Source organism: Epinephelus lanceolatus, chromosome 17, assembly GCF_041903045.1.
Source record: "Epinephelus lanceolatus isolate andai-2023 chromosome 17, ASM4190304v1, whole genome shotgun sequence".
In the NCBI taxonomy this organism is placed as follows: domain Eukaryota; kingdom Metazoa; phylum Chordata; class Actinopteri; order Perciformes; family Serranidae; genus Epinephelus; species Epinephelus lanceolatus.
In genome coordinates, this window is record NC_135750.1 from 20988970 (window position 1) to 21015485 (window position 26516).

At 42.1% G+C, this 26516-nt stretch overlaps 1 protein-coding gene across 3 annotated transcripts; it reads right to left on the reverse strand.

The window, feature by feature from the left end:
* Positions 1 to 67: 67 nt before the first annotated feature.
* pdzd7a (PDZ domain containing 7a) lies at positions 68 to 25233 on the reverse strand. Of its 3 annotated transcripts, none has more exons than XM_033612678.2 (16): positions 24878 to 25233; positions 23681 to 24326; positions 22770 to 22907; positions 22466 to 22640; positions 21803 to 21979; positions 19946 to 20093; positions 17002 to 17062; positions 15730 to 16254; positions 13003 to 13158; positions 12380 to 12552; positions 10261 to 10352; positions 10066 to 10157; positions 9837 to 9905; positions 6975 to 7646; positions 5272 to 5372; positions 68 to 1274 (listed from the first exon to the last, which is right to left on the reverse strand). In XM_033612678.2, the coding sequence occupies exons 2-16, from the start codon at positions 23871 to 23873 to the stop codon at positions 1098 to 1100; spliced, it is 2949 nt and encodes a 982-aa protein (XP_033468569.2). In that variant the 5' UTR covers positions 23874 to 24326; positions 24878 to 25233; the 3' UTR covers positions 68 to 1097. The 3 variants fall into 3 exon arrangements, with proteins under 3 accessions (XP_033468569.2, XP_078032466.1, XP_033468570.2); XM_078176340.1 differs by having other exon boundaries at positions 23681 to 24391; XM_033612679.2 differs by lacking the exon at positions 24878 to 25233 and having other exon boundaries at positions 22466 to 22635; positions 23681 to 23815.
* Positions 25234 to 26516: the final 1283 nt, after the last annotated feature.

The window sequence follows — 26516 nt, forward strand, 5'->3', positions numbered from 1 at the left end:
AATGAACATTAGCTGCTGTGAAGTCAAATACCTGATGCGTTCTGTAATAACTCAAAGACACACTCAGTTTGATCTTTGAATTTAATTTCTTGTCTGAATTGAAACATTTCACTTTCAGCTTTTCTAGCTCTTATTTGTGTAACATTTGTCAATGTTTTTCCCCACTGGCCGTCTGCAGAAGTAAGGCACTACGCACACACTATGTTCCAGTTACCTTGCTGCCCACATCTCCTCTACCCTACTTTGATTTAAACTGTGCCACTGGCCTTCATGTCCTGCATTTCTCATTGACATGTTTTTCCAACTCCTCCACATGTCTGCATAAGCTCAGTCCACAGCGTGGTGTAATTAAGCCTCTAAAGTGGCGGATTGCTACAGAGCACAAGCACTTCTGCCAGAAAAATACAGCACAAAAATACTGAGCAGCAATTTGTAATAATCCCCCCAGACATCCACTAAACCCAAACTATCAGTTTTGACATAATACAGGGGTTTAATCTGGGTATAAATCTATAAATCTCATAACGCAGGCTGGGGTAATCTCCCTCTGGCAGGCCTGTGGGGCTGCAGGACTGAGATGCTCCAACTGAAAAGTGCAGACCAGTGGCTCCACAATGAGATGGTGCTCAGAGGTCGCGGCAAGGTTGCCACGTGTCGAACAGCGGCACAATTTTAAACAAAGAGGAGTTCATGAACCGCATGATCTTATCATAAAATACTACTTACTTTTTGTCCAGTTTATGTGCAATGAATGCATGTAGTAAAATGTTCGCTAAAAACACTAAGAATGTTATAAAAGTCGTACAGTTGCAACTTACTTCATGTCATTGTAGCAAAAGTGATCTATAACAGTCTATCCTGCTAAATAAGCTACTGCATCAATCTTTAAAACCCACTTCAGCATGTTCACCTTTCTCTTTGACATGTCATAACTCTGCCTTACATAGGACAAATGCCTCTCCACTATGACTGGAGATCTACCCGTTCAATCTCTCCTCTTCTGGAGTGAATCCTGTAGTTTATTCACTCCCTCAGGAGCTGCAGGTTTTGTTGTCCTTCATGCCTGGACTGCAGTCTGACTGTGAGGCACACAAAGGTTAGTCTGCAGGTCTCCTGGGGCCTGTGGGGGTGGTAAGGACCTTGGGGACCTTGACCACGAAAACCATCGGGTCTTTGGCCTTGTTGCTGAACGCTCTGCGAATAACGTCCACCGCATGCTGATGAGTCACTCCCTGCAGACTCTCACCGTCCACAGACAAAAGCTCATACCCTGCCTGCAAACACAATCACAGGGTGGAAAGTTTAACATGCAAAACTCTCTGTAAACACAGAATAAGAGAAAGATTAATTATTATTCATATTTTATGATTACATATATCTCTGTATGTTTTCCTCCCCCTCTATATCTCTTTTCTGTAGCGATCTGTCTCTAATGGACACTTTCCATAAATCTGCAGTGATTGTGTCCCTTGGCAGGAACCTGATTTATGCCAGAGAGAATTGGGGCTCTTCCGTTAGTTTAATATATTCACACTGAAGGCCGTCACTAGTGCACATATAAAGTTTACCCTTCAGCACAAGGTTGTAGAAAAGAGAACATACACTGAGACAACCACACACACACACCACACACACACAGTTGGGACTGTTCTCTCATTGTTTCCTGCAGGATGCGAGCAAAATGTAGCAAAACTGTGCAGGCCTGAGGAGAGGAACTTCCCCTGATGTCATCAGCTTTTGATGAGGATGCACCTGCCTCATGTGCTCAACCTCACTGAAGGTTTGCAACACAGCACAAACACGCAAGGCCGACGGCCATTGTTGCATCTCCACCAATCATGTCTTTTTCTCCTTTCCCTTTTCCTTTCCAGTGATTAGACACAAAGATATCTGTTTTCCCTTCATTCTGCCCTTCTGCATTTGATCTATTATGGGTCAAACATATTTGGATAGTATAGGAGGAGGTTTTCTTACAGCTCATCAGTGAGTCTGGTGCTCACCAATAACCTTAAAGCCTTCCGTGAGAACAGTATCAAAAGATTTAGATACATTTAACCAAAGAGGGGATTAAAAGTGCTTTTTTTCATTTTTGAAAAGTAATTTATTTGAATTAAATAGATGGCAACCTAATCTGCCCCCATCCTCTTTACGGCCATTTATGGAGCGCATTTATGAGGTTTCTTCTTTTCTAGCCAATACATGTCATGACCCAAAAATAACATCAGCCAGTTAAAATGACTACAGTTTGCATGGAAGGAACAGTGGGACGCTCATAATGTGGTTTACCAGCCCATTACAAATAAATTCAAGTAGAGTATTTAGCTAAGGAGAGGACAAGTACTGGCTCTGTGCCTTATATATCATAAGTGAAGTCTCTGTAGATAAGCAGACATATATCCATGCACACAAATAAATTATCACTCATTTATCTCTAATTGTATCCAACCAAACCTTTGCTCAGGTTCAAATATCCGTCCCTGAAAACATACACTGAAAGCAAGCTTCAAAGAAAATCATATTTTTCATGATGTGGGTAAACACACAAGTCTAACACATCAAAGAGGCGGGTCTATTCAGCTATCACATGTTTCACTATTTACGACCTCCTCTTACACAGCCAGTTAAAAACAGGCACATGACACACTCCTGTCCAGGTTTCCGCTGATAAAAGCAGGTGGCAGAGTCTAATGGACAGGAAAGTATGTGTGCAAATGACCACACGCATACACAAACAAAACAGCATTCTTCACTGATTGTTTGTTGTCATGTGGCTCTAAGGAGACAGGATGCATGTTAACACACTGAACCGCCCTGCTCTCACTTCCCTCTGCAGAGCGGGGGGGAGATTGCATTGAGCAAAGGAGCTGATACTGGTGAGCTGACAAGCCTCGTGGTGAGGTGTGTGAGGTGGAGACAACAGATAGCGGCAGGGTGCTGGCAAGTAGCCATATATATATCTGTGTGTGAGGCTGCTAAGCAACAACTTGTTTTGTTTGTGCAAGGTGTTGTTGATCTGTCACCACTTTGGTTCAGAATGAAATTTCTCTTCAACTATAACCTGCATTACCAGGAACTCTGGTTCAGTCACTGATGGTTTTCAGAGGATAAATCATACTGACTTTGGTGATTCCGTGATTTTTCCTGTAGCGTCACCAGGTTGATATTTGTGTTTTTTGGTACAATGTCTTAAAACTTTTGAATGGATTGCCATGAATTTTTAGCGCAGACATTCAAGTTCCCATGAGTATTGTAACAACTTTGGAGATGATGCTAATGTTAGCATTCAGCTGGAAGTACAGCCCAAGCAGCAACCTCCAGGGCTGAAAAACATGAAATGCCAAAAACTGCAGTTCCTCAAATGGCCACTTGAGGCTGGCTCCAAAACTGAATTAATTCCCCATTGATCCCATGTTAAAATGCCAAACTTCACAGCAGATAGAAACATGTTTACAGCCTAGAACAAACATGGTGTTGGTCTCTTAAGCTAATTTTTAACATTCATGACATCTGTAAGGGGGTAAATTTTTTTTATAACTCACCTGTTTACATTTTATCAAGGCTTAAAAATACTCATTATTCAGTGGATGCTTTGAGTGACCGGCTATCTGAGAGGTGTCACCACAGACTATGAGTCAGAGCCACCCCTAACTCCTCAACAGCTCCACCCTCTCATCCAAATATGGTCACTTCTGGCTCCAAAAATCCAAGATGGGGACAACCACAATACCAAACTCAAGGCTTCAAAGCAAGAATCCACAATCCAATGCGTGACGTCAAGCTGGGAGTCAATTATTTTGATACAGACTACGGCAAAACTAAAAAATGGAGATACTTTAACTCCATCAGTCACATCACTCCTGTCCTTCAGCAGCTTCACTGGCTCCCAGTTAAATACCGTCATCCACATCCTAGCTCCTCTGCACCTCTCCGAACTCTTGCACAGCCACACCCCCACCCACACTCTCAGGACTCCCTCTTCCATCCACCTCACTGTCCCACCAGCCTCTGGAACTCCCTCCCGCCGGACATTCGTCGCATCAGCTCTCTCAACCCTCAAATACCACCTCAAAACTAATCTCTTTCAAAACGACTATTCAGTATGAATTCCCGTCCGTCTAGCCACACACATCCACTCTTTACACAGAATTTTATTCACTGTAAACTTGTTTTGCTGAATATGTATTTGTTAATGTGCTGTTATTTTCTCTGTCTTGAAAGGCACCTATAAATGTATTAGCTATTATTAACTGTTTATGGTGAGTTGTGGTCAGAGAATACCTACAGCCAATCAGTCTTGAGAGAGTCCTGTGTCTTCTGTGACATGTTGACCTATGTTACAAGGAATTTCTTCCCACATGAAACACATGACAATGCTTCCCAGCAACAGAAAAAATGTAATTATTGCAGCAAGCCATGCTTCGAGACTGCTTGGTCTGTTTTTGGCCATTCGTGCCACTTTGTTGCTTTGTTACAGTCACTTTTTCCATTCTCTCCATTTTTATCTTCTCTTTCTTTAGATTCTTTTTGTTCCAGATTGGTTGCATAATGTAGCATGTGTTTGTGTATTGTGTGACTCTTTGTGCAGCCAAATGTGTGACTAGAGAGACTGTAAGAAGGAAGTACTTTGAATTTGAAAGGCTGAGCAGATACTGGATCCCCCCCTATGTTGTACTCTAATCAGGCATTACACCTGAGTATGGATATCTAGCTGTTGTAAACAAACTTCTATCTTTGACTCTGGTCAGGAATTAGCCTGTGGTTAACTGTATTGAATGAGTGTGTGTATCATGTGTGTTTAAGTGAAACCAGGCCAAGATCACGTACAACGTTAAATTACTGTGCAGGCAATATATTAGCAATACATTAGCGGACCGGCACCTGTGTGGCTCATCAATAATGGAGGCGATAGGCTACTTGAGATGGCTCTCCACTCTTCTCGTCTCCACTCCTCATTGCACACCCTCAAGCTCTCCGTCATAGACATGCTTACTTATGGCAACAACTCATAACCACAGAGCAGAGGTCTGACAGGTTCTTTCAAAATACTCCAACCAGGACGGAAAACTGATGAGCTTTACAATCGGGGTGTTATAAACAAATAACAGTTTCATTATTTAGGGTGAAAAGACGTAGTTGTTGTTGACGTGTTTACCACTTTTTCTCAAGGCTCAGGACCATAATCATTATTTTTTTCTTTTTCTCTTACCTGTTGTCATTAAATCAATACCCATTTTTGTAACATATTGAGGTGTTTCTTCCATAACTGCTCACCTTCAGAGCCTCATTTGTAGATGCAGCTCCTCCTGGAAAGATTTTCTCTATCTTTATCATGGGCTGAACTCTGGACTCCATACCTCCAGAGATACTAATACCTGTAAACACACAGGGAAATTATAAATTAATAAACCAAGGGATTGCTCGACAGTGCCAGATTCTTGTACTCTAAGTAGTCTAATATTGTTGAAACTCTCTTCGGTCTTGTTCAGTTATCACTGAAGCATTTAACTCTTCCTTTCAGTTTAGTATGAAGTGATACCCCGTGACTCACACATGCAACCAAAAATCTGTCGAGAGTGACTTAGTATTTTCATTGGTTACACTGGTCTGCCGTACATTTAGCAGCTCTGTCTCTGTGTGTCGCATTATTTTTCTTTACCCATCCACATTCTGTGAAAACCCGCCCCTACCCTGCCTCTGACCCTGATATTCTTCTTCACTGAATACAGATGGGGGGAAATAAGTCATAAGTGCTATATCGTAGGTAACTGGACTTATTTGCACTTCTTGAGGACGTCTCACCTCTCATCCAAGAGGCTTCTTCAGTTCTGAAGGACTGGTGCGGAGTCACAGGCTTTAAACCCTGTGTGGATGTGAACCCTTACAGAGTCGTTGAGGTCACATGTGAGCCCTTAGTTTCAGAGCCGTTAAGATCACCTGTGAGTTGTTGACCCACCTGGCCATCATGTGTGTCATTAGGGTCAGATGGGTCCAGATGTGAATGCATCGTAGGTTAGTGATAAGTGGTGTTGTAGGCCACCTCTGCTGTTTAACAGTGGTCATTCCAGTTGGACATAGATGGCTTCTTTTGCGCCTCTCTCAAACCATCTTTCTTCTCTGGCCAAGACGTGGACATGGCCTGTCTTTGAAATAGTGTCCTTTCTCCTTTAGATGTAAATGGACAGCTGAGTCTTGACCTGACGTGCTGACTGAGAATCTTCCCCGACACGGAAAAAAATAAGGCATGTGTGTATGTATGAAACTGCACCCTGTATTCCTCCTCAAGTGAACCTAAAATTCAAGAGTGAACCATTTATTTGTTGTTGTTTTGTTTTTTTGTCATCAAAAATGCTTCTTAACACCTGTCTCTGGCCCTGAAAGGCCCAGCCCAGACCCAACATCATTGACAGAGGAAACCTCTCCACTACCTGTCTCCCCTATCCCCAGCAAGATGCTTAATCCTGACCCAGCATCTTCAGCAGAGATGAACTCATTTGACTCTGAGTCTGAGCCTACAACATACCACAAGGCCAAAATATATGCGTTTTACAAAGAATGGCTTGGCCAATTTCCACGGCTCAGATATGATTAAACCACCAACATCATGCATTGCATTTATTGCAAACAGTGTGGCCAAAGCATGGCTGGGCACAGTACACTCTGAACTGAAATGTTAAAAAGCACAAATGTGGTTGCACCTAAATTATCTGGTGGTACATCTTAATGGAAAAGTTAGGTGCACCGGGGCCACCAATATAAAAAGTTTGGAGTCCTCTACCCTGACCTCCACTGGTGATGTGATGGATATGGGAGGATGGGAACATTAAAACTGACAGTTTCACAATAGTAATTTAGCAGTTTTTATTCTACTTCCAAGCATATTGAATAAACATATTCACAGACCGAGTTGAATAACACCTAAATTAATTAAACTTAAACCAAACTGCAAAATGCATGTGTTTGTGTACAGAACTTACCCAGTGACTGCTTGGCCTTCCAGATGGTCAAAGTGCTGATTTCATACTCCTCAGGTGGCAGAGTTGCTCTTCTCTTCACACCGTGACCATTTTGTGAAAATCCATTTAGCTGCTGGCTGCTGTTTCTGCCTGTGGATGGACTCTTGTCTCTCTGGGGCTCGAACACATTAGCCAGAGGGGTTCTCCCTCGCCGCTGAGAGGGAACACGTACACTGACCTCTGTGTAGCTCTCCTGCCTGCTACTTCTGCCATCTATACTGTCAGGACTCGCCTCCCTCCTCGCTCTCCCATGGCCGTTCCTCACAGGCGACCTCCCTCGTTCAGGAGCCACATCTCCTCGGTCTGACACGGACAACAAGGAGACCTCGTCATACCGTGACGCCCCGTTCTCTCTTCTGTTTGGGGAGCGATGGGGTTGGCGCCCACGTTGGGTGCTATGTGGTGATTCTGTGAGGAGGAGGCTGTGGGTGGGTGAGGGGCTCAGGGAGCGGGAACGCACACTGGAGGAGGTGTAGTTGTCCACAGGTATATCCAACAGAGGGGTGAAGGCACGGGATGGAGGTAGATGGCCTGACTGCTGGCTGGACAAACGTAGTCTATCCAACTCCTCAATCAACTGACGCTCCCGCAGCGTGTCCTGGACTGGCTGGAGGTGGAACCCACCCCTGTAGTCTGGACAAACATAACAACAGTGAATTCAACTTTAATGGTACATTTTAAACAGCAAAAGTAGAAGTTTCTTCCAAATGTGGAACGTCTGCATAAAAACACAGTGATGCAAAGATTATTCAGACTCAAAGCAGCCAGTCAGCATGAGATAAAAGCTCACATCACTGATTTAGCATTGCACTTCTATAACTTTGTTGGACTCAGGATAGACAGTTCAAAAAACTGAGCATAGCATTAGCCCAGGCAGGACACGATGTTAAGCTCAGCAATGCAACCTATTGGCAAATCTCATTCAGGGCGCCCTATTTAAATTGCTCTGGCCTGCCTACTGTTGCTACTTCCTCTGCAAGCTGCTTTGCAACTGGCCTCGACCCCAGCTCCTCCTTTTCATGCTGTGTCTGACTTATCAATGTCATTTCTGTTTGTCACTGATGCTGCTCTGTTCTGTTCCCGGGGGGTCTTTGCTGCTGCTCTCCCTGGCTTAGGCTTTCCATGTAGGCGCATGGAAGGGCAGGAAGGTGTGCTCTCTTTGCCTTAAGGCTTTTCTCATAGGCGCTTGGAAGAGTCTTTCTGCACAAGGATGAAGAAAAGCAGAGAGGCCCCATAACAGAGCCATACCGCCAAATATAATACTGCAAATGGAGATAAAGTTTTCTTTGACTGAAGTGTTCCTGACTGAAATGATCAAAATTGATGCAGCAGAACCAGATGTTGCCTTGTTCCCTTCTCAAAACCTGGTGCCTACATTACCCGCAATGCAACAGTTTGGGTTGCATATTTATTTGTGTTATGCTTGTAGTAGCTAATGTAGCCTTGAACCACTAGCCTCAAACAGAGATTAGCAGCATGCTACAGAGGTTTGCTAAGCTCAGTTCTTTCTAACTCCACACCATCAGATTGTCTTTGGCCTCAGCCAACGCTTACTTAAGTTACATCACTTGAGTCAGTTTATCAGATTTCATGAAGCTCCTTCTGCATATAGGCTTTATGTAACTTCTTTTCACATATGCAGCAGTACTACCCAAGACCTATAAACAGATTTATACTTGTAAAATTGGTGGAGTTGCCAATTAAATCCTGAGCTGCTGAGGATAAAACATGCGCAATTTGTACTGAGCTACTCTCAACCATATCATTGCATTGAAATGTTCGACATTTATATTACAAAAAGCCTAATTTTCTCAAGTGGACATATCTTAATAAAAAGTAAGCAACATTCTCATCTATAAGGATTTCACACTTGGAATACTGATGCTAAGAAAACATCAGGACATGCTTGCTCATGCACACATCTGAAGGGTATTCAAACTGCAAACAGTGGGTGACGATTTCACACAACATTGCCTGAATGACAAAATATAGATTGGATTTTGTTTCAATATTTGCACATAGAAATGTTGGTGGACAATGACAGCATACATTCTGGGGATAACTGCAGCATAAAAGGACAAAACTACACAATTTTACTGTAAAATAGGGATAAACTGTTGGGACAAATGAATAAAATAAGCACTCTCTGAAAGCTCTTTGAGATGGCGCTGTCATCTTATATTTATAATGTCTTTGCAGAGCAAAAATATCCAGCTTGTTTATAGAGGTAGAACGTCAACCTGAAATAATAATGTTGACCTTGTGACCCCTAACCTGTGATTTTAGAAAGTGAGATGGCTGCAGTCAGTCTAAAGTAAGACTGTATTGATTGTGTCTCAATGACTCTTGAATGAGGAAGAGGATAAAAGCATCTCTGTATTGTTGAAGTTTTCACAGCGGCCGACCGGGCTCGTCTCAGTCCTTTCTGTTGGCCACAGAGATGTAACACAAGCCTCTGCTTCAGCACAGGCACAGGAAACCTGAGATATTTTGTGCATGGCAATGTGTGTGTGTAAGAGTGTTTTATATGAGGTCAGGAGGTGGGTACGGGTGTGTGTGTGTGTGTGTGGAATGCCAGTGACGGGATACAGTCCGTTCCTGCGGGTGTTTCAGTTTGCCACTACAGATATGAGATGAGGCAGGAAAGAAGTGAAGCAAGGGAGGAAAGTAAGAGCAGGAAGGGAAGGAGACAAAAGGTGAGAGGTTTAAGCCCCTCGTCTATCTCAAGTTGCTCTGGGATTAGAGAAAGGACATCGACTGGACAGAAGAAAGAGGGCTAGAAAGAGAAAGGGTGAGAGGAAGGGAGAGATAAAGCAAATGTACCTGGGATTGGGGTGATGAGGTGACGTCGAGGGGTTCCACTGCGAGGGGAGCGCAGAGCTGGAGAGCGAACTAGGAGGAAATAAAAAACTCAGGATATATCACTGATTTCTCATCAGCTATTTCCCAACTTCTATATCTATTTTGTTTCTTTTATGCAAACAGAAAATTGTGACTTAATGTTGAGCCGTATGAATTTAATAAATTGGCAAAGTCAAGTATATCCTGTTACCAGAGCGACTCTTGAGAATATCATACGCCTCCAGCTCAAAGGGCATGACCATGCTGTCAAATCGACCCAGCTCAGAAGAAGGCATCAGCATCCTGCAGAGGATAGGATCAGAGTCAGTCATATATATTAACACATACACAGTATGTATAAGTATTAAAACACTATTATACTGCACATATACTCTGTGTATCTCACCTTATTTCTCTGAGAAGAAGGATTTTCTCCGGTCTGTCCAAGATTGCCAAAAGGGGACGCACTAAATCCTCAATCACATTCTCAGACAAAAACTGAGGGAAAGATTAGGTTGGTACACAAATTAGAGGAGATGAATAAGAAGAACCAACTAGTGTGGCTGTAAATATGAAGAGATTTTTGACTTTTTAAAAGGACACACAGCAATTTTACACATGGAGTTCAGTTTACTAGTCACAAAGTCACAGAGTACTACTCTGTGAAATCAGTCCTCTAAGCTAACACATTACACCAGTGATGGCCACTCTACATTGGGTATGCATTGATTAGAGAATTTAATTTAAAATTCTCTTTATTACCTTTAAAGCACTACACAGGCTAAGTTTATGTGTCCCCTTGCTACAGTGGGATCATTGAGGTCTACTTACTTAGGCCTTTCAGCTGCAGTTGTAACTCCCACTTTTTGAAACTGTCTTCCCTTTGGTATAAAAAAGTCAGTGGAAATTCTTAAGGTTCAGTGTGTAGGATTTAGTGAGACGTATTGACACATATGGAATATTATATAATAAGAATTCTTTTTTTGTGTGTATAATCACCATTGTGTTTTTGTTACCTTAGAATGAGCCGTTTATATCTATAGAGAGCAGGTCCTTGTCTACTGAGATCGACATGTTTCACTGCCATGTTACTAGATAAGCCCAGATCAGACAAACCAAACACTTGCTCTAAATAGGGCCATTAATGTTTTCAGATCGGCCACCATAGTTAGCAGCCCGTCTGCGATGAGCAGCATCGGAAAAACACAGGTTATTAATACTGATTTCTTCTGTGTTTTTACGAGTTTAAATCACCTGGTTCATTGGTTTTGGACTTCTGGATCTTATGTTATCAGAGAAAAAAGGTTGGCACAGATTAGCAGGTGCTACATTAACGATCCGTGTCTGACATGCCAAACTGCATCGGAAAAACTGCTTTGTAACTAAAGAAATGCTTTATTCAGTGTTTTTAACAATTTAAATCACCAGGTCCATTTGTATAAGAGAAGAGAAGACCTCTGTGGATATTACGCTCAAAATAAACACCACCTGAACATTCGGATCAGAAATAAGGTGCACACACATTAAGTTATCATAGAAAATAGGTGACCACAGTGGTAAAACAAAAACCTTCTTGCATTGTTTCATAAGCACTTTGTTTATTAATGTGTAACGGTTCTATGCAGTTTTAATGCCTTTTATTTTCTGTCTCTCCATTTTATTATTTTTCTTTAATGTTTTTACAGTACCTTGTAACTCTTGTGTCAAAAGGCGCTTTATATTTAAAATTTACATATGTAGTACTTAACTCTGGCTCTGAAGGGAGTTTTAAAAAAACCTGATAATGTCATGGTGATGTCATCAGAGTTGTGCTTGTGCTTGAGACTTTTAACAGAAAGCCTGCGTTGCAAACTGAAGGTGTGAGGTTTGAAAGAATAGAGTACACAGGAGGAAATGGACCCAGGTAGACACTACCCAGGTGCATTATGGGAAATGTAGCACTCACTATACTTGAGTCTACTATTCTTTTCAAAATCAGACTCTTCTGCGTCCCCCAACTTTATGGAAGTGCAATACTAAATTGGTGGAGTTGCCCTTTAACCAAAGGTGTTAAGATCATAACTGCACATTTAATGATAAGGAGCTTGGCTGTTTTCTGATGTGCTGCGTGTACATTAAATATTCAGTTTTCCAATTACACCACTGCACACTTGGTGTTTAATTACTGTATTAACAGGTGAGCCAGACTGTGCTGTAAGTATCTCGATATCTTCTGCAGTGATTGCAAAGAAGCTGATCCCCTGAAATTGGCCGATGAGTGTGAGATGGGCCGAGTGAGACAGGGGGATCAGATGACGGCTGATATTTGATCCTAATCATAAATGGCAGGCCAAATCCGTCTTTTGTCACAGCTGCTGCCAGACACGTCTATCACTAAAGGACACTCAGCGGCACGGGGAACAATACTGCACACTTAAGCCTGAGAGTAGTCCAGCTGGTTTCATTCAGTGGGTGGAAAAAAACACACACTCACTGGAGAGTGCCCCTGAGGTGTTAGAGATGGTAATTTCAGATCAGAGACTTACCCGCCGACAGTGTCTCATCACAGCAGCCACCTCATCCTGGCTGAGCAGTTTCTTTGCCATGTCCTCAACGTGCTGCAGGGTCTCTGGTTGGGGCAGCGGGCTGCTGTCTTTAACCCCAGCACGGGATTCTTTTGGGGAGGTCAAGAGCTGGAAGGGACGGCCTCGCTCCTTATCTAGGGGATTAAAGTTCAAACTGAAATCAAGATGCAAACAGAAACGTGCAGATGTCATAAGATACTTTCACTCATACAAAATAAAGATTTAGCCTCACAAACCCAGGGATGTCCGTGCAAAATTTCCCAAAATCTTTCTATTGAGGCTGTTGCAATCATCTCCCCGCTTCCCATCTTATCACTGATGCTGTAAACTTATGAACTCCCAGAAATGAGTGAATGGCTACTGGGATGGACTGATACCTCCCAGTGCCAGAAATATAATCTCAAACAGCATTTTTCCTGGTTCCAGATGTCTAAATTGCTGCCCATATCTCAGATTTGTTCAAATATAATAATTGAAGTGAAACAAAATGGCAATTCAGTCAAAACCTTAGGCTATATTTTGCAGTGTTGGATGCAGAATATGTGCCTGGAAAGACAGAAGATATCCTGTGACCGTGCCCTCACCTTTGTCAGCATGGTGAGACGGTGACTTGGAGCGACTCTTCCCTTTACGATCTTTCTTAAAGAACAGGTTGACAAAGGTTTTAGATCGCTGCAGGCTGGTTTTACCCTCTCCTGAGCTCCTCTCCTTCTGTTGCCTCTTCTTCTTTCGTCTATCTTCTAAAGGTGGAAAAAAAGAAGACACAAATCTCTCTAAATCAGCTTATAATACAGATGCATTTTATCCATGACTTATTTTAACACCTGCTAAATTATGTAAATGAAAGGGGTTTAACTAAACGACTACATCACACAAAAATCTTCCATAAGTGGTGTTGAACCATAGCAAGAATAGGACATTCTGTATTCTGTGTATGGCATTGAAAACATAATTCATTAGGCTTTGTATTGCTCCATGCTTAACTGTTAGCCAATAACAGTGGGTGATACACACTCTCCGCTATGAGTACAGACTGTTCATTTCTCTTCCAGTCAGCTCCTCTGTTCGCTGCAGTAAATCTGCCACTGTGGAAAGTAACACAGTAATTCTGATGAATTGCAGCTACACCAACCTGAACACACCCCTATCTACTGAAGCCACTACAGCAAAGTGCTCCAGCTTACATAACAAATGTCCAATCAGCCCTGAGCTCCGGCCCGAGCCCTCGCCAGGTCCTGGAGGTATGAATGAGCCGGATAAATTGAAAAGGAAAGGCTAATAACTCAACAGCCCCGCCAAGGCTTGGATGAGATATTTCTCCATATGCTTGTTCTTATTCATTTCTCACAGAGGTACAACAAGTGAGAGTAAAGGGCGGTGATTAATCATGAGTCTGCGTTGAACTTTGTGCTCTTGGACAAATTGTGTCTGGAGCTTAAATCAGCCATGTGCAGTCTGGATGTTCTTGTTTACTTCCTGGAGTGATAGAAAGATGAGGGGTCATTAAACTGACTGATGGGCCGCAGGAAGATCTCTGGAGGATTTCAGAGCAGATCTCATTACACAGTGAATGCAGGTCCTGTCACAAAAATCAGCTAAGGAACTGAACCTGGTTGTGACTGCAATACTCACGGTGCCGTGAATCTGGAAAGGTTGATTTCTCAAGTGAGATGGATGATACTACCACTATAATCAACAATCACAAAACAGAGTACAGCCTGACTGATACTGCAGTTGCCTGCTTCAAACATTTTTCCAAGTTTCGTGTTGTGAATGTTCCTTTTCAGCCAACAAAAACAACAATACTGATAAATCTATGATAAGCTTTCATCAGCCAATATATCAGGCCAATGTTTATAATTAAACTAACTATAAGGAACTCTCATTGTGTTGATTTTGGCGGCCTCTGTGGAAAAAAAGTGGCTGTGTTTCCATGAGCACGTACCAGGCAGCAACCTCTGAGCTACTGACAACAGAGGCGCCAAAAACTGCAATGGTAACTTCAGGATGCTTTAAAAGTGAATCAAAGCCCATCATATTTGCAGTCCAGTACACAAAGCAGTTTGGGTCTTTCTAGCTAACAGTCAATGACAACTGTACAGGGGGTTAATTTTTATGTTACTCACCTGTTCACATTTTATTAAGGCTTAAAGTTACGCATATTTAGGGGCGGTGCCGCTTGAGTGACAGGCTGTCTGTGAGGCTTTGCTACAGTCTGTGAGTAAGATCTACTCCTTGCTCCTCCACAGCCCCACACTCTTGTGCAAATATGGTCATGTCTGGCTCCAAAAACCAAGTTGACAACGGACAAAATGCCAAACTCTTAGCTTCAAACGGAATTTCACACACCAATGGGTGACTCCACAGTGGCTATGTCGATTACTTATACAGTCTATGGCAACAGCGCATAATGTTGTAAAGATCTGGCTAGTAGTGCAATTGTATTGGAAGCAAATGAAAAAAAGACACTTTTTTCCCCAAAAAAATAATTTTTGGCTTTTTCCCTTTTTATTTGATAGGACAGATTGAGTGTGTGAAGGTCGGGAGAGGGGGGATGGCATGCAGTGGAAGGCTGCAGGCTAGAATTGAACTGGGGCTGCTGCAGCAAGGACACAGCCTTGGTACAAGGGATGCCCACTCTACCAGGTGAGCTACTGGGCACAATTGATTTTTAATAAGGTTTAATTTTTTTAACAGCTGTTTGCAGGATGCATAGCAAAGGGGTAATGTTTGTTACGGAGTAAAATTAATATGATGAAGGTCGCACAAGTAAATTTTGTTTCAGCCAAAAATGTAAATTCATATTTTTATGTATGACCACATCTTAGACATTTCACATAGCCTATCTATCGAGGAGGAGGAGGAGGGCCAATTTAGGATCCTTTCATATACTGCAGTCCGCTCCATCTGTTGAATAACCAAGGTTGACTCGTGTCCATTGGCACTATAACAGTCCCTTTTAGCTCTTTTTTCCATTCAATTCTTTTCTTTTTCTCTTTGCTGATCCTGCCCTAGTATCAGCCATCACCACAAAATATAATGTCAAAAATAAAATTCTCTAAAGAAAAATCTTCTCCTGCTTTATTCTTCTTCTTTGAACGGGCTTACATACTGCGAAATAACATAGGTTCATCCAGCCTGGTCTTGTTTACTTACCTAGGTCATATAGAGCCACCGGTATTAAATTGAGACTGTGTCACAACAAGATAAAATCTCCTTGTGGCTGCTTTAATATGACACCTGTGTCTATAAACAACCTTAAAGTCTCAGTTTCTCGCTCCTTACAATTCCACTGAGCCTGCAGTTCTCACCTGAAGCAGTGATGTGGCTCTGGGAACGTCTGATTGGCTTCCGTGGTCTGCTCAGGGCCATCAGTGCTGCCGTCTTAGGTGAGTGTTTCTCTGCTTCCTGGTTCCCTGATGACAGTGTCCTTGTGCGCCCCCGCCCTCCTTCCCCGGCTCCTCCCATCTCCCTAGGTCCTTCCCCTTTCCCACGTATGACCGTGTCCTTCAGCAGCACTGTGGCACCTACAGTCCGGCTATTTTCTGTGGTGACCAGCCGGGGGTGAGACCCATTAGTTGAGGGGTAGTCCAACAAGTTTGGGGGATGGGGGTCAGTCTGTATGGCGGTGTCAGCAGTTCGCTCTGCACTGCTTGGACGTCGGGAGTGGTCCTCTGTGGAGATGGCGACGTCTACCATCTCTGAGCCAAAGACAGGAGGGAAAAGGACCTGGGAGAGACCACTGAGGGAGCTGAGAGGGGTGCTGGAGGACAACGAGGAGGCAGAGGAGTTGGAGTCTGAACCCTGGGAGGATGGTGCGGGGCCCCCGTTGGCCACTGTAGAAAACAATCCATAGTTAGAATGAATTATGGGGATTAGTGTTTAAAATATCATTGTGTGTGTGCAATACCTTATGAAACTGTCCAATTGTTATATTGGAGCACAACACACACACACACACACACACAGAACCTGCTGGGTTACACGCTAAATAAGATTGGTACAGGAAGCTTCATTTCCTTATATCTCACAGCAGTCTGCTTTGTTTGGATCAAAGTCTGTCTGCCCTCATGTCCTATTAATCCTCTAAACTTCTGAGAGACAGAACATGAACCCAGAGTTATTCTTTTTCTGTCTTTTTTTTTTATAATGAAACTCCAAAATGACTCTGCATCTTGATCCAGATGTCAGGTCGTGCTCTGTTCCAGACGACTGAGCTGCCTTTGAGTACACTGAATTAATCTGGCTGCGTTCAGAAGTACTCATATCAAACTGAAAAACAAGGAATTTGAGTCCTGTCAAGAAATTGAATGACAGGGTTTTAGTATAAGTAGGCTACATGTGGCCACTGTTCCACTTTTTTTTTTTTAGATTTCCAAGTAGAATCAAACATGTGGCTTTGCAAACGGAAATGAGAACCAAAAACTCCAAATCACCAGGTCACGTCTTCATTATTTTGTTCTGTAACATTTAGTTTATGCAGGTAAATCTTTTCACACCACTGTTCAAGTCATCATCTCGTTTAAAACTCATCTAACACTATCTCTGTCTTGTAAAGTCATATTTTGAAAAAGTCAACATACATTTGTCGAGCCAGCCGTATTCTGCCACCATCTCCTTGTATGCAGGGTATCTCCCAGCTTCCTGTTCAAGAGCAAAAACATGATTATATTAATACTTAGTGAGAACATAAACAATGTTTTGCAAGGCAATATTGTGTCATACAAAGAAGCCAAGCATTTTTAATTATTAATTCTGCAAATAGTTTAAACCTAGTTTAAACCTTTGGTAGCCTACTACAACAACGTATCCTCATACAACAGTTCTTGTTGTGGTAAACTGACTGCACTTGTATCGTGCTTTTCTAGTCTTCCGACCACTCAAAGCACTTTAGCACTACATGTCACATTCACCCATTCACACACACATTTACACACTGGAGGCCAAGGATACCATACCTGGTGCCACCTGCTACTCAGTAACCATTTACTCGCACTCACACACCGATGGAACAGCCAACAGGAGCAAGTTGGGGCTCAGTATCTTGCCCAGGGATGCTTCAACATGCAGGCTGGTGGAGCCAGAGATTAAACCACTGATCTTCTGATTAATGGATGATCCGCTCTACCTCTGAGCCCAACCGCCACAATATATCTAATATCTAATAGTCTAGTACCCAAGAATAGCGTTGTCAGGTAACGTACTTAATGTAAAGTTTCAAACTAACATAACATAAGGTTTAAGGGTTGAGCATAGAGTTAGGTTTAGGCAAGTGAATTTATGCAGATTTTGTTTAGAAAAGGAAACATGGTTGGACACCATCACGTTACGTACTTAACTCAGTGTTACATACTTAATGTAACGTACTTAACATTAAGTTACATAGGTTAGGTTTAGGAAAGTAAAGTTACTTAAACATATTGTCCTCAATGTAAATTTTCATACCTAACAGCTTCTTCAGTTCTAAATGGCTGGTACGAAGTTGCAGGCTGGGGGTGGGAACCCTTGCAGAGTCACAGGGGTCACGTGAGCTCTTAGTTTCAGAGTCATTAAGGTCACAATGTGGGTTGTTGATCCACCTGGCCACCATGTAAGTTGTTAGGGTCAGGTGGGACCAGGGGTGAATGAGTGTGAAGTCGTCTGGGGAGGGATCCGTACCAGTCATTTAGAACTGAAGAAGCTTCTTGGATGAGAGGCGAAACGTCTTCAAGAAACGCAAGCAAGTCCAGTTGCCTACGATATTAGCACTTACGATTACATGAGTTATATATGAATTCATGCATTACTTTTCATTGGTATATGTACGACCAGTGCCTGAGAACAGCTTAACTATAATGTTAAAATCAACTGCTTTTTTAGTCTTCTAGATAGATTTTGCAGCTAGAAAAAGACTGAAGTGAGTCAAACAGCCTAAGAACCCAACAGATGGTGACAGAATTTTACTTTAGGGACATAATATGCAGTTGAAAAATGTAATAAATCACAATATATACAATACATGTTATTGAAATACTTGCAAAACATTTAAAATTGCAATATAGTGACTCAAGTATTGTAATAATATTGTATTGTATGGCCTCTGGTTATTCCCACCCCAATAAACAGTCAACATTATCATACAACAATCCTCAGCTAAACAATTCAAGCTTTAAGCTTGATCTTAGGTAGTGTTTGTTAAAGGTAGAAGCACTTTTGCGATACGTATTAGTGTCTGATTACCCCCCAGGTCTATTTTAAGGGATTGTCTCATCAACACAGCTTAAGGTCAAAGAGAAGACACGTAGGTGCAGCAAGGTTACGTCTACAATTTTCCACCAAAGCCTTGGATGCTCAGGTGTGACAGAGTTTAGTAAATTAACCCTGGCTCCACTGTGCGTGACCCTGACCCACAAATGGGTCTAATACAGGACACAAGGAAGACATAAATTTCAGCTTTCTGTTGATTATAACCTGATCCCTGACTGCCTTTGAATAATGAACGTTGTCCCTGGCTGTTTTTCACACGTGGAACCTGAGATCAGAGGAGTAAAATGAGCACGCAGCAATGTTAGTGAGCTAAGAGAGCGCTCAAACACACTGCGCCAACACACATGTGCCCATTCATACACACAAACATACACACAACTCCTTTATCTAAAAATGACACGGGTTAAGTGGCACGGCCTTACACACACACACACACACACACACACACACACACACACACACACTCACATGCGTGCATACACAGACACACATAAGGAATTCAAGGGCTGTGAGCCAGCTGTCTGCTCTGCTCTGCAGGCTCATTCTGTCCCCTTCTCAGGAGAGCTGGTGTTGTTTAACACGCTGTAACATTTATTATTGTGTCACAGCACTTAAAGCGCCCAATCAATTGTTATGTTTAAACCTGAGCAAATGATTAAAGCTGCCATAGAACACTGCACCACAGATGTGTCAAGGACCTAGGGGACACATTTCTGAGATCAGACTTTAACCTGCATCGACTGATCTTTTAAGGGGAACAAGCTGTACACAGAACACTGACATATTATCACTTAATGAAGTTAACATGTTTGTTTCTTATTTACACATCCAGCTGACATGGAACAACATCAGCATTCAGTTGGAGTTGTGTTTCTGTCCACCAGATAAATGCCAGTAAAATATTTACTATCCTTTTAGCTCTATTTTGTTCTAAACCAACACCTATGGGAAATATTTCACTCTCTAGCTGCTAAATGCTCCACTATAGTCACCAGCTAGTTGCTAACTATCTGCTGTTTGGTGTCAGGCAGGTAGTACACAGTGGGTTTCTGGAGTTTTGTAGTTGACAATAGGGATGATGGGAGCAGTGAGAGTGAACAAAATCACAGACATTGCGGGTCGTAAAACTAAAACAATCAGCTTTAAGAGGCTAAGACGCACTAGAACTGTCAGCTTATTATTACAAGTGACCCTTTTCTGCACATAATAATTTGATCCATTATTAATATAAAAATTATCACTTAGTGCAGCTTTAAATTTATTTGTAAAATTGTCTCTCACCCTGATGGTCAACATGACATGCGTGTGGCTCTTCAAGACCTCGACTGCATTGCTATGGGTGATGTCATCAAAGCTGACCCCGTTGGCTGCCAGGATTTGATCGCCCATTTTGATGCCATGCAGTTCTGCAAGCCCACCTGGGTCCAACCTGAAGAGAAAGTGCATAAAGGCAGTGGGTAAACTGTAGGCACTTACAGCTTAAGGTTAAACCCATAGAAACAGAATGAGAGTAGAATGGAAGTTCCCCATTGATATCAATGTAGTAGGATGTTCAGAGGGGTGGCCATTTTTATGTGTACTGTTGCTATTGCAACAATTGTAGTGGGCTGACTTCTGTATAAACGTCCATATAAACAAACCAACTTGTGGCAAGTGGCAAATTCACTGAGGTGAGGTTTTGGACAACCAAACAAGCAGTGGAGTAGTAACATGCTCAAATAAACAATCCTTTACTTGCTTACTTTTTTAGGGCTTTTTTTGCCTTAAATCCATAGGACAGTTGTTAGTGTGAAAGAGGGAAGGAGAAGAGGAATGACATGCAGCAAAGGGCCACAGGTTAGAACCAAACCAGCTGCTGCAGCAAGGACAAAGCCTTTGCACAGGGGGCGCCGCCTTTACCAGGTGAGCTAATGGGTGCCCTAACAATCTGTTACTTTTAACGTATTACCATAACTATTTTTTCCTGTTTCATTTTTGCCATTAGCTGCACGTTTGTTGAAACATGATGTAACATTACTATAGCTGCTTCATCAGAATGAGTGAGAGTTGCTGCTCAGTGAACAGCTAAGAGGCAGAGGCAGAGACCACAGGGATAAATAGTGTGGAGATCAGCATATTTTTACATCTAACTCAGTAAATTCAGGATAAATTTCAACCAAACCAAAGTTGGAGATTGTTGGAACAGTGGAATAACTAACTAGATGACTAACAAGACAAATTTTGTCATATTGTTCACTGTACATTTATTATGTTAATCTGTCCTGTACACACGACATCTATTGCACATGTGTCCGTCCTCGAAGAGGGATCTGGTCTCAGTTGCTCTTCCTGAGGTTTCTACCATATAAGGGTTTTTAGAAAGTTTTTCCTGTAATATAGTTTATGCTGTAAAGCCTTTTGAGGCAAATTGTGATTTGTGATATTGGGCTTTATAAATAAAATTGAACTGAATTACGATTGATTTTGATGAGCTTTATTTTGTTTCTGTCGAGTTTAAATAAATACTATGAGTTAAAAGTTAGTCTCAATTTGGGGAAGGAGAGAAGCTTGTATTGGTGTGTGGTTGTATTTTTCTGTTTAGTAAGGTAAATAGGCCTCAATATCATTCTCAAACTAGTGAGTATGACACATTTTACGTTCCCCTCTGACGTATGTTTTCACCACAGCAACTAACAACGATGGCCATTTTCTTTTGTACTACTCAAATGACCACAGTAAACAGTTCATTGCCCGTTCTCATTTGATGTCTACAGTTATACATGACTTCATGTATTCATACAACTTCTGTTTCTTTTTCTACTCTGTATTAATAGTATGTTGAATATTTTACATTTAGTATATACTAGATGTTTGTGTCTTTTTCTCACTAAAAGCCCACCAAAGCAGTTTCTTAACAACATTTTATGTAATGGCGATGAAGTCAACACAAGGCCTTTCTATTTAAGGCCTGGTTTCTTTGATTTAATGCAAAAACAGGGAAAAAATAACTGCAAATGAGATTATGTGATCTTTAATTCCTATGGGAAAGTTGTGTTCTGCACACACTGCACCACCCTGAATAATTTTGCTTGTCTGATGCCTCTCCACGTGTAAAACAAGCAGTAGTCGAACGTGTTTCGAGCCACTCTTGGTTCATACTTAGAAACATAAATTCCCAGTCCGAACTCTTTGCCTCCTCTGATGTTGAAGCCCAGACAGTAGTCATCTGATGTGGTGAAGAGATGCACGATCCTGCGGAGAGCGCTGTCTGAACTGGTCTCTGACGGTGTACGACCGCTCTCCTCCACCACCATCCGCCGGTGAATCAGGTCCACCCTACACACACACACACACACACACACACATATGCCAAAGGTGAAATACACACATGCATGAAAACATTCTCATACACTGCTTTCTGTTTCTCTGCTGCGCTCTGGCCTGTCAGTATCTGTTAATCAAATAGCCATAAAGGTCACAGCGGTAATCCATCCACTGCTGCCACATGAAACCAAGATACAGTATATCCCAAAAGAAAGATAACCAGTGTGAGCTACAGTCAAGTGACAAGACTTCACAAAACAAGAGCCATGCAAAGGTCAGTGGGGATAACAACAAGGTGGTAGGCTGTACATTACATAATAATATGTACACCAAACTTTATACAGTCATAAAATTCAGTTACTGTTAAGTAAAGCTGTTAAATTAACTATGAAGTATAAATATTTCATGGTATATTAGATGTAGGATGTCATTTTTGGCAGCCTTATTCACACTGACACAACCCATACTGAGCAGCACCTCTGAGCTGTCTGGTCTCACCATGTGGTCTTCTCCTTGGAGTAGCGGATGCCAGGGATCTTGCCCACCCGTCTCACCACCATCCGCAGCCTGTTGTTGCCCGTCAGGACCTTCACAGCGCTGCTCATGGTGATGCTCTCAAGGCTGACCCCGTTCACCTCCACCAGCTTATCGCCCACAGTCAGCCCAGCCTGCGCTACAGACACAGGTGGAACTCAGTATGATACACAGGAGTAAATGTCACATGGAAAGTGAAGACCACATGCCCAGATGTAAGCACACTGACAAACACACTCAAACACACACACTCACACTTTGTCCTAACCTGCAGAGCTGTCGTCCTCCACCTTGCTGACAAATATGCCGAGTCCGTGTTCAGAGCCCCCGCGGACACTGAAGCCCAGACGCCCATCTGGACTCTTATCTACTGTCACTGTGTGAATGTCTTCACTGTCATCCCCTCCTGAAAAAACAAAAACAAAGCAAAAACAGAGATGTTTAGTATTTTAAAACTGATTGAATAATTCGCAGAATAAACAACAGAAATTGCTTTCTACACATCAATTTTCTCAATTATTAAGGGGTAAACAGTACTGCAAATATCTTGCACTTTACTACCTATAATTTTGATCAAATTTACACCAGATCCACAAACCTAGAAGTGAGAAATATGTTTTCTTCATTCAAGTTTTTAAATCATGAGTCACTGAGATATTCACGTGAACCTGTGTGGTATCCTCTAGGGCTGCAACGTACTATTATTTTCATTATCAATTAATCTGCCAGTTATTATCTCTATTAAATGATGAATTGTTTAGTCCATGAAATGTCAGAAAATATAGTGAAAAATGTTCATCACAAGTTCCTAGATCCACATATGATGTCTTCAAATTGCTTGTGTGAGACGCAAACCCCAAAAATATTCAGTCTACTATCACACCAGAACAAGAGAACCAGCAAATATTCAAATTTCAGGAACCCAAACTTCTGCACTTTTGGGGGTATTTTTGCCTGAAAATAAAATGAGTTATTGACAAAATCAAAATGGTTGCTGATTAAACAATCAACTAATCCTTTCAGCTCTAGTATCTACAGTATATTGCATAATAATAATACATTTTCTTGCTCTAAACTCTAATCAAAACTTGAATTTATGACGGACTGAATAACTGAATGTCCTTCTGCTACCAGTGGCACTGTGTGCGTTACCATAGTTACAGAGGACTGTGATCTCACCATCAACAGGTGCATTGATGAGAATGACCCTGCCCATCGGTGAGGATGACCTGCGTCTGTGGCGGTGCTGCTTCTTCACCATGTATCGCGTAGTACTGTGGGAACCCCCCGCTTGGCCTCCATGGATGAAGTGGGGGTGCCCCCCTCCATTTGTCATCTCCCTCCAGTCAGAGGAGTAAGAGCAGTGAGCCATGCTATGTGTCTGGCAAATCTTCCCTCAGTCATCCAGACAGGAGGATATCTGGGGTCTGATGTCAGGATGGAAGAGGTGCAGCCTGGGATTTAGGGAGCGGAGGTGGGGGACAGGTGTGGTGGGGAACTGTGGTTTTTTGCACCTGATGATCCAGAGTGGATGATAATATACTGCAACTGGTCCCTACTTGAGCTGGCAATTCACAAACCTGTGGGTAACATCCCTAATCTTCATTAAAACCAGACCATAGTGAAAGCTATGTAAAAGAATCCAAGATCCAAAAGAGAAAATGTTACAAAGAAAAACTCCACAAAGATGAATGAAAAACACTCATTTAAAAATGATGGCAAAAAGTAGAGCTCCATAATTGAAGTGTAGACTTTTCTTTGTAGGTCCAGGAAGCTGAATTAATCCACAAGTTTCCTCTGCAGCCTCTGAATCCATCTCCACTGCCTGTGTGCAGAGAAGTCAGCGGTGCATGGTGATTCCCCTCGGGTCATGTTTAATTAAATGGATATCTGTTATGTGGAGAATATTCTGGGATGAGTAATGTGGGCTCAGAAGTACCAGATGGGATAGTAAAACTCAAACTCATTTTGATACAGTACTGACCTTTAGCCTGGGATCTTAAATAGAATAAAACTAAATACAAAGTCCTATCCTATCTCCTTACAGTGTGTCAGCAGAAGTCCTACTGTCATTGAACTTCACGTGTTCCCATCAGTCAGCATCATGGACAGCGACCAAGATACAGTATCCATAAACAAGTGACCTCCTTTAAACAGTTAATTACCATCTGCATTCACATTAACTAAAACTAAACTTCTAAACTTCTTGTTGACATATTTCCGAGCAGTGTCGGTGAACTTTAACGCGTCTTGCTTCAGTCTAAACTTACTCCTGATGATACCTTGAACCATGAAACGTTACAAAGTGAGTGCCAAACTATTAAAACATCGTGACATTGCGTTTAAAGGAAAGTAAACAAAGTGTTAGGAGGTTACCTGCTGTGTCCATGTTGTGCCGGATGAGCTGGACAGACGCTCAGTCCGCCTTGCTGACGCATTATCGGACACCTCCGGTGTATTAGTGCCACCTCAGTTGTTCTCCAGGTGACAATTATTGTCTTGTGAGGTGTAAGCCGTCTGCTTAAGCCTCTGCAGCTGTGCAGCCATTAGCGCTGGACCAGTCATGATTAAGTGCACTAATTGCACTTATATTACTGTGACGCTGCTTCAATCTATGTCACTTTGTCCTCGGGTTATTAATATGTTAATTAAATCCGTATTTTTCGGTAAAATTGCAGAGAGGTGTGTGTGGAGAAAGTGAGCCGTGGATCCTCCTGACTGCCGTCACCGTGTCTGTGAGGTGGGTGAACAACCCCACCCAGTGGCCAGCGGTGTTACATCACAACTTCTGTGCAGGTCCCATTGGTAAGTTTCATTAATAACAGTTAATATACTGAGGCTAAACAGGAACAGGAAACCTTGACCTTGAACATGTGGTTTTTGTATTAGTTTTGCAGTTTTTGCAGTTTCCCCTCGTGTATCCGTTGGTGTGGCTGATTGCTTTTTATTTAATAGGGGAGGTATCATAAGCCATTTTGCCTTCTAACCTCATCTGCACAATGTTTTAACTTTTAATTTCTTTTTCCCCTGTATCTATAGGCCTACATGTATGTGCAAATAAACTAAACTAAACTAAACTACCGTAAAACTTCAATTAAAAGCCTAGTCCTAATTCAATGCCCAGTCCCCTTCACTAGCCAGATGTAGCTACACATTTTGACTAATAAAGGCCTGTCTCAGGCAGAAGCCTGGTCTGGTTGCCAAGCAGTTCATTATTATAGAAGGTCTTTGAACCAGATTGCTGACTACCCACTTGAGATTTTGTTTAGATCACACATACAAATATGAATGTTTAAAGTTTTGTCAATATTGAGATGCTACACATTGTTAGCTCGGTTGATTTCATTTTACTGAAACCATGAGCACCAGAGGCTACTGTAAGTCATTCAGATTTACCTGCACGATGAAAAAACAAGTGGTGACTCCCTTCCTATGAAGCTAACAAAGTCAGAATATGTCAATGTGTTATAACGTAACAAACTGGCAAGCCTAATTTTTATACAAGTAATATTCATACTGGTTAAAACAAATAATTTGATTGTTTTTCCCATCTTTGCTGAGCAACTGTTTGGTGTAATAGAAATTAAAGGTCCATCCCATATAGATGCCTGTCCCAAATATAAGCCTGTTAATTTCAGTGATGTAACCAAATAATAGCCTGTGCTATTAACTGAAGTTTTGAGGTAACTCTCCAAGGGTGTAGCACAAAATTCTGGGCCCTGTATCTGTGTGGCTCTTTCTTTCTTGATCCATGTCTCTCTCATGCATCTTTTCATTTTTTTCACCATTTTTTTTTGCTCCTTTTTCTGTCTTTCTTTCTTTTCATTTTTGGAGCCCTGATTTCCCTCTCTTGACGAAAGACATGACAGTGTACATTGGTTCTCCAGCAGCATAAGCTGCATTTAGAGACGAATCCAAGCACAGGGGTGGAGTGAACCATTTTGCGCCTTTAAGGGGTGAGAGGGGCCACAGAGACAACACATTCTCATTCCGACCTTGTCACATATCGCTGCTT

Coding starts and splice junctions, on each gene's coding strand:
- pdzd7a (XM_033612678.2), bottom strand. CDS start 23,873: ATGGCTCACTGCTCTTACTCCTCTGACTGGAGGGAGATGACAAATGGA. Junction 21,980..22,465: donor TCCAAGGAGAAGACCACATG/GTGAGACCAGAC, acceptor GTGTGTGTGTAG/GGTGGACCTGATTCACCGGC. Junction 12,553..13,002: donor GTCTCACCATGCTGACAAAG/GTGAGGGCACGG, acceptor TTAATCCCCTAG/ATAAGGAGCGAGGCCGTCCC.